General features: G+C 45.5%; 1 protein-coding gene across 1 annotated transcript in view; it reads right to left on the bottom strand.

Annotated features, from left to right (window-relative positions):
• LOC111153641 (GLIS family zinc finger 3) overlaps positions 1–13619 on the bottom strand; it is a 425946-nt gene that overhangs the window by 50844 nt on the left and 361483 nt on the right. The window contains exon 6 of the mRNA XM_022512786.1: positions 11604–11748. Within this exon, the coding sequence (XP_022368494.1) occupies positions 11604–11748 (145 nt within the window). The remainder of the gene's footprint in view (positions 1–11603; positions 11749–13619) is intronic.

Below are 13619 nucleotides of genomic sequence, written 5' to 3'. Positions count from 1 at the left end.
GCGGTGTGGATTATCCAGCAGTACTGATAAGAGGATAAGGAAACAATCCCTTCTCAACCGGCTCGGGCGGCTGTCAGAATAAAATGACACCATCCGTACATCCTTGACATGCTACCCCAAGCTAATTGATGGCAAACAATGGTAACTGTCACCTGTGCACTAAGACAAAGAAAACACACTTGTGTCACCTGATGGGAGAGCTACCTGGCAACCGATGAACAAATGTATTAGAAAGACGTTCTATTACGGTAAGAGAGGGTACATCTCCGAAGAACATGCCTATTACCTTTGAGCTTAAGAGCGTCGCTGTTCACTGGGGAACAGAAATAAATAAGGTAAAATGAGAATTTATTGATGTCTGGACAGTTACATGAATATTCAGGTTCTCTTACAAATAGATATTCCCACATGAGCGCCAGACTTCCGTGTAGGCTGCCCAATTATACTTCCACATCATGCAGCTGGATTTACAGCCAGGGAAGAAGTTATTAGTATTTGGAAGAGGACTCATGCTTACATGCCTTCCTGGGATGCACTGTGATACAGCTAGCAGATGACGGCTGATGTCATCCACGTAGACGCCAAAGGTTACCGTCAGACCTTCTGAAATAACCAGGTGTAATTAACTGCATGAGCGGAAGCTCCTGAAACAGCTGCGTTTCAGAACAAAGACATTGTGTTACAAGTAGAACGGCGTCATCTGGCAGCTCGCTCAACTTCTCTGGGACCAGCATTTCATGCAGCCCCTGTCGGGTCTTCCCAGACAATGCCTGACTTATCTAACCTCCAATCTCACACCTTATCTCTCTTCCCTTCACCTCCCAACCCACTTGCTCACAGAGAGTTCGTTACAAAGCCAGGCAGGAGGGTGATAGGAACAAAGAGGACCCTGCCAGGAACCCAGTACTGCCACCGTGTGTCATGTTATCCCGCATGTTGAGCAGGGTGGGAGGGCGGAAGGAGAGACGAAAGATGGCGCAGGTGGGGACAACTTTCCGGGAAGCTCTTGCAGGAATGCTCCTCATCTCCACTTCTGGAATGAAGTCTGATTTGGCCACAAAAACCAGTTTTAGTAAAAAATACTGGTTCCTCCAGGTCCCCGTTTTCCAATCCTTAGATACCTCCTACCTGTACCTTCGTGACCACAAAAGAGGTGCCCTCACTTTCAGATGCTACAAGACAACCCCACCTACTTGACTTCCATGTGACTATTTCTTCTTCCTCTTCCCCTTTCTCCTCCTCCTCTTCCTCTCCCCCTGCTTCCTTCTCTTTTTCTTCTTTTAAAGTAGGCCCCTTGGGCACCTGGGTGGCTCACTTGGTTAAGCGACTGCCTGGGCTCAGGTCATGATCCTGGAGTCCCAGTAGAGTCCCGCATTGGGCTCCTCGCTGAGCATGGAGTCTGCTTCTCCCTCTGACCCTTCCCCTCCTCATGCTCTCTCTCTCTCTCCCTCAAATAAATAAAATCTTAAAAAAAAAAAAAAAAAAAAAAAAAAGCAGGCCCCTTGCCCAGCCTGGGGCTTGAACTCACCACTGAGGGATGGAGAGCTGCATGCTCTACCCACTGAGCCAACCAGGCACCCTTCCATGCGATTTTTGAAATCATTTCACAGAGGAGACTTCTTGGAAACAGACATGGAACACATACAGCCAATCCAATTTTTAATGCAATATTCTTATGGCCAACCCAACAGTTGATTTATCAACTCTGAGCTCTCCCGAGAGACCTCTCTCCCTTTCCCCACTCAGTGAAACAGCCCCTTTGGGGAATTGTGGTATTAGCGGGGAACCATAGTGCGCACTGACCCCTGGCTCTAGGCAAAGCTGCCCAGATGATGAAGGTGGACTTAATGGGACCCCAGAGGAGCCCCTGTCCTCTTTTTTCTGTACTTTGCCCATGTAATGAGGATTTTCTTACTTTGCCTTCAGGTGCCTAGGGTTGCCTCTTAGTGTACTCTCAAGAGAGATAGTCTCTGAGAAGTCATTCACGTGTAATCATGAATTATGCTCATTTACAACCTTTCTTAAGGAGTTTAAAAGCTTTCCTCCGCCTGTGGGATGGAAGGTTCAGTCTTCACTTGCATGAATTTCAAGCACCCTTATTGTTGGGTAGAAAGTACACTTTAGCATCCTCCCTATGCTCAATCTTTTACAATTTTGCTTTTCTCCTGGGCATTAGGCAGTATGTCTACAAATGGCCTAAATCTCAAAAAACATAATCCTTGACAGTCAAGGGTTTAAGCCTCTTCTTTTTTTAGGAAAAATAGACCTTAGCAGAATTAAACCGTGGCTGTTCTCTGTGCTATCCCTGCCAGCCCTGGGCTCACCATAACCAGAATGGCGGAGTCTGCCTGACTTCCGGCAGCTTCTTCCTGAGAGGCAGCCACATCAGTGAGGGCTCGTCTCCCACTGCGGCACGAGGCCGCCTCTGCAGATATCTGCTGACAGTGTGAAGACTTTCACAGTAATAATTCCATCTGGGAGTCACTACATTTGGGCTTCCATAAACTATGGGAAGGAAGACGGGGTGCTGTGCTATAGGCGGTTTAATAAGTGGTCTGGATTCCTTCAATGGAAACAGCTCTGCTGGGACCTGTTTTAAATACTGGGCCTTATAAAAATCCTTGCAAGCCCATGGGCTAGAAGACTACTAAAGTATTTGCTAAATCTAAAATGCAATGGGGAGGGACACCTGGGTGGCTCAGTTGGTTAGGTGACTGCCTTAGGCTCAGGTCATGATCCTGGAGTCCCAGGATCGAGTCCTGCATCGGGCTCCCTGCTCAGTAGGGAGTTAGCTTCTCCCACTGACCTTTCTCCACTCATGCTCTCTCTCATTTTCTCTCTCTCTCTCAAATAAATAAATAAAATCTTAAAAAAAAATGCTATGGGGATCAAAGAGCCTGTATGTACTGGCAGACTTTTATCTTATTTTTTAAAGATTTATTTATTACTGGGGGGGGGGGAAAGGGGGGGGGGGAGGGTCTCAAGCAGAGTCCCTGCCTGGCACTGAGTCTGACCTTGATCCCACAACCTGAGATTATGACCAGAGCCAAAACCAGGAATCGGATGTTCAGCTGACTGAGCCACCCAGGCGCCCTCGTATCGGCAGACTTTTGAAACACAACGTGATCAAATACATGGAAGCCACAAGTTTTCTTGTTTTCACTCAGTCATCGATTAACATCTCAGATATTAGTGGAAAGCAGCAGTTGGCAAACCTGTTCTGTAAAGGGCCAGATACTAAATATTTTAGGCATTGCTAGCAAGAGGCAATGTCCTCAATTCTTTGAACAACTGTTCTCACCCAAAAGTTAGTAGTCTTTTTTACATTTTATATTCACAAATCTTAAAAACATCTTTCACTCTCATGCCATCAAAAACAGGAGGCAGGCAGGCCATAGGTGGCCCACAGTATCATAAATTATCTGTTGTAAGTCAGCTACTAAAAGCCATATAGGAAATAAGGAGCTGTCTATGGACTATGGGAATATGTTTGAATTACAGAAACTAAATTTGAGGTAAGCAAATGGCCAAGAATACTTTTCTAGATGCCCAGGGGTTATTTTGAGATCAAGGGCATGGCCTGGACAGTCTATTTATGAAGTGACGTCAGAAGGGACCAAGGCTTTGCCTCGGCAAGGCTGACCAGGGATGGTGTAAAACTGTGTAGGGTGAGGCCATTGGTCCTACTTCTTCCTTTCTCCACCCAAGTCCCTGCTGATCAGACCCTCTTTTCACCCAAGCCCCTTGACACTCTGTATGAGCAGCCCACGTGAATCCAAAATGCCGGGTTCATAGATCTGAAAATGGGTCTGAGAAGAGCGGAGTTCTGAGGTCACTTCTTGACTTGAATTCTTCTCAAAAGGAACATGCGATCTCAGGACAGTGACTTCTGAACCCCAAGTGGGAGCTCCCAGCACTAAAAGGAAGGCAGAGAAGGGGTTCCAGTCTCAGTCACAGACACGGACTGGGTCTGGGGGCGATTCTCTAAGTGTTTAAGCAAAGAGGAAGGAAAAGAGAAAGGAGCCCCCGCTGCAGGGAGTGCACCCAGCTCTCCCACGCGGTCTCCCTTCATTCCCGAGTCGGTCCTCGGAGCCGCTCTTCTTACCACCGATTCATGGAAGAGAAATAAGCTCCCCAGAGCCGAGAGCCAGGCCTGGAGCTCAGACCGAGCACCACATCCTTCCTGCCATTGCACACTACCTCTAAAAGAAACACAAATAAACGGAAAAAAACTATCTTTGAATTAAAAAAACCAATTCTTCTCAAGACACAGTTTGACGTTGTGATTCTAGGGGCATTGCTGCCCAGGTGACAGGCTTCTAATTTCAACTGGATTTTCGTTAGAGACCTCCAGGGCGTTTCCTTGACCTAGAAATGCTATGTGAACGACTAAACGTGCTGATCAAATCGCCCACTTGTTCAGGCTTCCGTGCGGGCCCCATTTCTCACAGGGGCATGATGGCTGACTTCAGGCTCCTGTTCCCTCTCTCCTTCACAAACTGTGGCAGACGTTGTCCTGGCATTTGGATAAAAGCAACAATAACTAACAGATGCTGAACACTTGCTGTGTGCTGAGGACGACGGCAAATGCTCTGTACGGCCTTGAACCCGGCGACTGACCTCAGGGAGGGAGAAACGAATTTGAGTTGGAAAAGAAGGAACATTGCCACCTATTAATGTTCCATCTGAGCACACAGCGACCACCCAGGCAGTCAGAGGTATTGTATAAAACAGGGCCGACAACAGCACCTAAGAAAAGAGAATACTAAACACGGGTTGGTGCAGCTCCCACCCCAAACGGCCTCGGAACTGCACAACTAGGGACCCTACATCATTACCAGCCACACAACGTGTTCGGGGCCGGCTGACGCATTACAGCTTTGATTTCTCAGGAAAGGTGACATGCATCCCTGTGGACCAGTGGGAGAACCAATTTCCTCCACATGCTGAGGACAGTCATCCCCCTTTGCCTCTGAAGAGTGAACACACATCCCACTTTCTGCAGCCCCTGGGAGAAGGGGGAAGAGGACTCTCACGGACTCCCCGGGGGAGGCTGCGGTGAAGACGGCGGGTCCACAGCCTCCTGGGGGTGTGGGGCGCGTTCGCAGCGCTGCTGCCGGAGGAGACGCCGGACACGAGCCGCTGAATTCACGGAGCGAGACCAGGGCTGGAGCCGAAGGGAGGGACCAGGCGGCTGTCTGGAAACTGTCACGAAACTGTCAGGAAAGCCAGTGCAGCCACCACACTTCCTAGGAAAAGGGGGTTACGATGCTGAGGGGGAAGCTGTACCTTCTAAGGCATCGGTGCCAGCCAGTAAGGAGGCCTTGCTGCCGTGAGCCGTGGCCAGGGCCCTGAGAGGGACAGGTCACCCTCCAACGCTCCGGAAGATGTGCTAGACGCCAGCCCTCAGCCACCGGGAATGAATCAGGTCCACGATGCCCTCTTCAGCCAGTGCCTGTGACATGTTTTCCTTTCCCCGTTAAGAGTAAAACACGACAAATACTATCCAAGCTAATTCAGTCACGTCCTTCACTTCTGAGTTTTATGCTACTCAAGTTTATTTTCAGGGTGCAGATAAGTGTCAAAAAAATGACACCGTGTGAACGACAAGCACCGTGAAAACACCCACTTCTCTTTTTCCTTCGTTCTTCACGGGAAAGACACATCTACCTCTTCCTCCCTTTCCTTAGAAGGTCAGTTCAGTCAAAGCAGAAGGTCAGGACTCTGGACCCAGAAGTCTGGCCCATAACCTCCTAATCGCAAAGCAATTAGCTCCTCATTCCAGAAATTCTATCCTAGTTCTCTGCCTTGCCACCTGTTTCCCAAGACCTGCATGTGGCCTACTTCGAAGTGCACGCGGCCCTTCTTTCTCACACCTGTCCGAATGCCGGCAAAATAACACAAAAGGAGAACAGAAGAAATAACTGTGCAAAGACAACCAAGACTTTGTTCGATGGGTGTAGAGCTACAACCGACCCAGCTTTACTACCTTCTTTTCCTCCACGAGGTGTGGAACTATTTTTGCTCATCCACAGAAAAATATTTTTATAGCAAAAACCTGTACATATTATAAAACTGAATAATGCAGCTTAATCTTGCGTGAAAAACTAACATGAATACAAGGAAGTAAGTGGATATGGGAAATTGAAGCACCAAATTAAGCAGCTTGCAAACATATAAAGTCATTAACATTAGCTGCAGACATACAAATGTGGCCTGTGCTGTCTGGGAATCACAATTTTAATTTTCTTCAGTTGGGTAGTTAGAAGATCTCACTCTTAATCAAAATATGAGTAATGAGTAATGAGTGGGGGGAGTAATAATGAGTAATGGTCAGGGGAGATGAGCTTAATATCCATTGGTAGGTTTCCTATAATGAGAAATAGAAATATATACTACGGGGCAATTTTTCCCCACTATTTGATTCAGTTTTATTATCTTTGTAAGTATTTAATTATAAGTACCAGAGCAACATAATTCTATTTCTCATTGTAAATATAGGGCATATTAGCTATAAATTATGTTGTCTTCTGTGGACAGATTTCCATCATGTGGTTTTCACATATAGATTTTGCTCCAATTTTCCAATTATTATATGTTTAAACTTCACCTTCATTGAGGTATAGCTGACTGTAACATATTTTCAAGTATACATCGTGGCGATTTGATATACTATCTAGATGTGAAAGGTCCCTCTCCCCCATCTTGTTAATTATGGGCAGTTCTTAATGTAACTCCCACCTGTCACAACTGAGATCATGTTTTGCTGGAACATTCCCACATTTTATCATCCAGAGCAGTAGTTTTCAAAGTGTATTTCCTGGACCAGCCGCACCCAGTGTCGCCTGAGAATTTGTTAAAGATCCCTGGCAGAAATTCAAATTCTTGGGACTAGCCCAGATGTACTGAATCAGAAATTCTGGGAGTGGGGCTCTGCAACCTGCATTTTCCCAGATTTTCCAGGTGATCTGATGCACACGAATGGACTGGCTCAGAGCCGTAGAGGGCGAAATCTAGAGGTTAAGGGTACTAGTGTCTGCAACTGAGAAGAGCAGGGCTTGATGCTGCTCTTACTATTTTCTTTTTTTAAAAGATTTTGTTTATTTAATTTTTAGAGAGAGAGCGAGCATGAGAAGGAGGAAAGCCAGAGGAAGAGGGAAAAGCAGACCTCTCGCTGAGAAGGGGCCAGCCAGCATGGTGCTCGATCTCATGACCCTGAGATCATGACCTGAGCGGAACCCGAGAGTCAGACGCTTAACTGACTGAGCCACCCAAGCCCCACCAACCCCCCGAATACCCAATCCAACTTGATAGATGAACCACAGATGTAAGGGATGTGAAGAAAAATACGAGATTCTGACAAGCAGTTCAAAGCAATGTCAGAAGGAACACGGGAAATATATGGCCAAATGTTTCCCTTTAAATCACTTCTGCAAGCCCAGTGTCTACCTCCTTCTGGCCACCGCCAGTTCCAAGTCCTTCTGTCCCTTTTTCACCTCTGGTGAATTCTTAGCAAATCACTGCTTTTGAAGATCAAGCAAGTAATATCTGTTGCATTTTCTATAATGTTCTATGCCTGCTTTTATAGAGTTCATATTATTTGATCTTCATAATTCTGTAAAGTTTAACCTACTGGGAAATTTCTGTGTCAATTTAGAACCTTCTAATAAAGTCCTTAAGTTAACAACCACTGTTTGCAAGTAGACTGTATGAGGCACTTTTATATAACATTATTTCTAACCCCTACAACTCAGCAAGCTACCCCAAGATAGCAAATGTATTCAACTTAAGAATATAGAAAATGTATTAAAACATAGACCATAAATTGCATTAAAATGCAACATTAACTATTTCATGAAGTATGTTAAATCTTGCATAGATTTAATATGGTGCTATTTATTATAAAATGCGATGATATTGTGAGAGAGAAGGCTTCATTCCGCAGTAATGAGGGTGAGGGGAAGGGAAGGACAATATATGACTTCAAAAATTCCTGCCCTAAAAAGAGTCTTTGTTGTTTTTCTACAATTCTCTATAATATGAGCGTTATACTTATACTTTCTCCTGAAAAATCTAACATTACATTCAAAATAAAAATAGTTCAATAGAACTCGCAAGTTCTAAAACATGATAATTATTTTATAACTGAAAACAAGTGGTACCAATACAGTCCCCCCATTCTTGCGCATTTCCTTGTTCCAGCTGCACGAGCTGCTCACTCGACAGGTGGTTTCTGTGGGACTCGAACATCTCAACCACGCTGGCCTCTATGTTGTCTTCATGGCTAAGGCCACTTGCAGAGGTCACGTTTTACTGAATCCATAGTTTTGTTTGGGGGGAGCCGTGAGTTTTGGGACCACCCGTGGGACAGATCCTCTCCCATACGGCATTCTCCACACTCTCATGGTATTACAGACTCACTTGCTTATGCTCGTCTGTGCGTTAGTTGACTGAGGAAGCTGACAAGACCTTCCTCACAGTCACTAAGCCTCCGAAGAGGCCACCTTGATCTACTGACTGTGAACTACTTTTCCATCAGATGATAAGAGAAATCACCCAAATTTACAGGCTAGTCTGGGGCATTATCTAGATATCTAGGGTACAGAACTTCTCAACAAAAGGGCAGAAAACCTAAGTGAGCCGTCCCTGAGAACTGCTCCTCCTTGTCCCAGGCTTTCCATTGGGTCACCAAATTGCTCTCCAATTAGCTCAGGATCAGGTCTGGGGAGCCCTGGGATTTTCAGAATAGTAGGCAAGTAAACGCCTCAGTGTAAAGTAGCCCTCAGCACAGCCTCAAGTGATATTTTAGCTGCTTGAACCCGGAGCCCTGTTTTCCTTCCACAGAAATGCAAGTCTTTTCCGGCAACCCTTCCTAATCAAATTCTGTCTCATCAACTGAAAACGGTCTCCGTAAGGGAAGTCAGTATGGCAGGAGACTTGTAAGATTTGTATGTGTCAGAAATGACACCTTCCCTGTTCTTCCTAGTGCTCTGCAAACTCTCCGTCTCTCGGAATCTCACAAACTGTTGTTTACCAACCCACTAAAAATGTCCATTTCAAAACTGTGACTTCTTCGAACCACGAGTCTTCAGTCGTGTGGTTTCTAAAATGTCTTAGTGCCCACTGTGAACCTGCTTCTGATCCTACAACCACACAGACTCAAAGGGTTTCCGACCAAATATTTTTATGATAAATCAATTTACTAGCACTTAGAAGTATAAGTGCTTGACAATCATTAAACAAATATTTTCTTGACTTTGTGTGGCAGCAGGTAAAAGGAATGGCTCCAAGCACCCCTACATTCAAACAACTCTTCATCTTTGTCAAATTGCCTTAACACCTCAGAGTTCACATTTAACTAACTGAGGAACAGCTTCATTTTCCTTTGGCATTTTTCACTGTTTGACTTCTTTCCATAGGTCTTTGGTACAGGTCGGAAACCTGTAGAAACATGCACTCCCGGCACGTGCATTTCTAGAACTTTGGAAGGAAGGTTTAACACATTTTTGTTTTGTAGTTTTTCCTCCTGCTTGGTTCTGCTCTGGGTTTGCTGTGTATTCAGCAAAACAGAGGACTTAATCAATTTTTCAAAAAAGGCAAGAACAAAGAAAGTGAAATAGGACCCGAGGGAGAAAGGAAAGAAGAGAGAAGTAGGCAAGATAAACTTTCAGCTACACACTGACCCAAGAAGTAAAATTCCAAGAACAGAGTTCAAGAGCATGGCCACCTGCCTGCTTCAAATGTTCCCAGAATCACAGAAAATTCCAGGCACTCTGAAGACGCTCTGTGGACACTGCGACAATGCAGGCTCCTCGCCCACTGTGGCAGCTTGCCTGCGGCGGCTGGCGGTGCGAAGCTAAGAGCCCATCATCGTTTTGAAGACCCAATACAGAAAAAAAAGTGTCGTGAACAAAAAAAGGAAATCTGTCTGGACTGACAAAGCTGGTTCAACGTTAAAAAAAAAAAAAAAAGGGAACAACACTGCCAGCCGTACGAAGCACGCACCAGGAGAAGTGTGACTCCTAAGTTCTGAAAGTCAGCTACACACACGGCGAAGGTACTAACGTTTTCCACAGAGAGAGACAGCCACGCTTCCCAAACCCATTTCCAAGTGGGAGTGCAGCGAGACTAGCCCATTGCGAGAAACCACCTACATTAGACGCCGGGCTGTTTTTCAATCAAGTCTGGTTAGCTTGGACTCTTAACCGCCGGGTACCAGGTCCTTAGGAAGATCACGGATTTCTGGACTGAAGTAACTAGGGAAATGCTGTATACACTGCTGTAAACCGATTGTTAATTAAATGTGCGAGAATAAGTGTTCACATATCACATATTTGGCAAATCAAACAGACATATGTGCAAACAAAAACGAGTCACGCTTTCTCATGTATATATCTAATACAAAATATTTACGTGAGTTGATAACATTGTGCTTTGGTAGATCTCATGTGTATGTACCTGCACCCCAACCTCTGTATGATGTGGTCTGCCCTTCTCCTAGGGTTTCAAAGGGCAGAGGCTTGCTTTTCTCTGAGAGAAGGTACCTGGAGCAACTCACCAGTGGGACAACATCAAGGATGTCTTGGACAGACCCTCTCAAAATATTTGCTTACAGCCCTTTCCCCTGCTTTCAGATCAGCTGAGAACTGGAAAGTTAAGAAAGTTACAGAAGCATGGCTTTTTCTATTCTGGTGTTATGCATCAATAACTTCTTAATTCTCTATGGCTTATTAGTACCTTTAAAAAGAGGGGAAAAAGCCCAGTTTGCTGCCAAAACCCTGGGAATCAGATGGGGGTGGCAGGGGGACCTGCGATCCACAGATAATCGAAAATCCCCATCGTCTGGAGTGTGGAGCTGGTGGGACTTTTGCTTTCATATTCATAGCATGACAGTAAGAGCTTTCCATATGTGAGGATGACAACCAATTATGTTTGCACAAGTACAGAATCATTATAGAGAGTGGAAAATGGACCAAAATCTGGGCTAACAGAGTAAACAAAAAAAAAAACAAACAACTTTCTTATTGCGTATTAATCCTTTCCTAGTTTTCATTACATAGGTGAAAATTTCCAAATATAGAGTCACCTGTTCTTCAAACATGGGCAGAAGGACACTGGTCTGGGAGTGCCTTCCCCTCACCCCACCCAGTAGCTGACAAGCCCTTCTTACAAGGTGGCTGACTGATGTGAGACTTTTCTTAGAGACCTGGGGCTTCCTTTTGAAATGCAAACATGACAATAACTGTTCCATTAAGAAACCCACATGCAGCCTGTTACTTGAGTAAGGGGGAAACACTTCCTTTGGGTCTCAATCAAGTTAATAAATTTAAGATACCTGGGAGAGCCGGGCACACTGGACTTTTGGCAGAAGCCCAGAACTACAAGAGCTAATGTATTATTTTACTGTGTCTCTTAGGAGAAAAAACAGTCTTCTGCCAACTCAGCTCAGCAATCAGATGGGAAGTGGGGAGGGGGCAACTTGTAGCTCGTTGAGAAAGCAAACTACAGATGATCTTAGGAGAACTATTCTCATGTGAGTGTTCCCTTGAGCCAGAGCGAAGGGCCTGGGAGGGGACAGCTGACGCGGCCTCTGCTGTGGTTACCTGGATAGAGGTCAGGCCCCGGCCCGGGGGAGCATCCCACCGCCCCATCAGCAGCAGTGTCGTGCGGGGAGGGGGCCGACTGCAGGGGCTGCACGGTGAGGCAGTCCGAGAGCAGGTCGGGATGGAGTTCTGCGCTGGACCGCAACTAAGAGAGAAAACAGAAGACACGTGAGAAAGGAAAGCTGTCCCTCAGAGTACTTCTGGGGAAAGGCATCATGTCCTAAGGTTCAATGCAATGCAATTCACAAGTATTTATTAAGCAACAGTGGTGGGTCAGGCATTGGGCCTCACAGAGAGTCAATGATGGTTACTTTGCCAACCCTGATAACACCTGGCAGGGATTCTGGAAAACACAGCTGGAGAAGGACTGGACTCCAGTCTTTGAAGTTTCTACTTCTGGGAACCCAGTTTCCTATTATGCTTCCTTTTATTTGCTCTGTATCTAATCGGAACTTGTAGTGATAACAAAAAGAAATTCAAGAATATTCGGTCCAGATTCGAAGGTGCTTTTTTTTTTTTTTAAGATTTTATTTATTTATTTGATAGACAGAGATCACAAGTAGGCAGAGAGGCAGCCAGAGAGAGAGGGGAAGCAGGCTCCCTGTTGAGGAGAGAGCCTGATGCGGGACTCGATCCCAGGACCCTGAGATCATGACCTGAGCCGAAGGCAGCGGCTTAACCCACTGAGCCATGCAGGCGCCCCTGAAGGTGCATTTAAAATACAGACATAGGACCAGGAAGATATCTTGGAGATAACTGAGAAATATCCATTGAGATCTGGTGCCTATAGATTGTACATGAGAGGAAAATACATAGGTTAACTTTTTAAATACAACAGAGCATAATTAAAAGCAAAACTCATGTCATTAGCAGCAACAAAAACCCAACAGTAAGTTACATGGGAAAAAAAAAAAAGCCCGACCTAATTTAGATCTTCATTTTATCACAGTAACAAAATAATTCTTTATATATTAAAGAGTTTCATGTAAGAAAAAAAAATCAAGCCGTAAAAATGTAATAAAGAATAGGCCAAATTTATCTGATTTCCTTATGAAAAAGAATTGTGAGTGTAATTTGAATGGGGAAAAATCATAATGAGAGGTTTAGGTGTAGAATAATATCAACCTTCTGCTTCCATAAAAACATAATACCTTAAAAATATAGAACAATACCACTGTTATGGATACTGCAAATAGTTAGCATCTTCAGTATTTCAAGAGAGCATATGAATTGATTTTGCTTTTATCCAGACAAATCTGAACCTTCAGCTGCATGGCTGGTGTACACTGACTCACCCAACGAGTACTCATGGAGCGTCAGATGCTCCTCCAGGCTCTAGGACCAGTGTGGTACAGAATGTCTACTCTAGAGGGGAGGGAGCCCGTGAGCACCTATAGTACCCCATATCGGGGGCAGCTGACACTGTGGGGAAGCACAGAGCAGGGCAGGGAGACGAGTGCAAGAGGAGGGAAAACAACCTTAGGTGGAGGGGCTGGGGAAGCCTCTTGGAGAGGGCTCTTGTAAAGAGCTTGGAAAGGAGGGAGGACAGGAGTCCTGCAGATTCGTGGGGCAAGAGCCCACCAGTCCCACAGTGTACCTGGATGGTCAGAGAAGAAATAAGACTAGAGTGGGCCAAGCCTGGGGCCTGGAGAAGAGAAACAAGATGGAAGCATCGATGTGGGGGGGGCGGTGTATGTTCCTTAGAACCAGGAAAGGGTGGACTAGATCACTACAGGCTCTTAGAAGCCCGGAAATGACCCAGTGAGGGAGGTGGGACTGCCTCACTGTGTAGCCCTTGATACGAAGAAAAAAGATTTTTTTTTTTTTTTAAAGATTTTATTTATTTATTTGACAGAGAGATCACAAGCAGGCAGAGAGGCAGGCAGAGAGAGAGGAGGAAGCAGGCTCCCCTAGAGAGCAGAGAGCCCGATGCGGGGCTCGATCCCAGGACTCTGAGATCATGACCTGAGCCGAAGGCAGCGGCTTAACCCACTGAGCCACCCAGGCGTCCCCAAG

This window comes from Enhydra lutris, unplaced genomic scaffold, assembly GCF_002288905.1.
Source record: "Enhydra lutris kenyoni isolate GAN:26980312 unplaced genomic scaffold, ASM228890v2 scaffoldscaffold33, whole genome shotgun sequence".
Taxonomy (NCBI): domain Eukaryota; kingdom Metazoa; phylum Chordata; class Mammalia; order Carnivora; family Mustelidae; genus Enhydra; species Enhydra lutris.
Note: the sequence above shows the minus strand (reverse complement) of the source record. Positions and strands in the feature narration are given on the sequence as shown.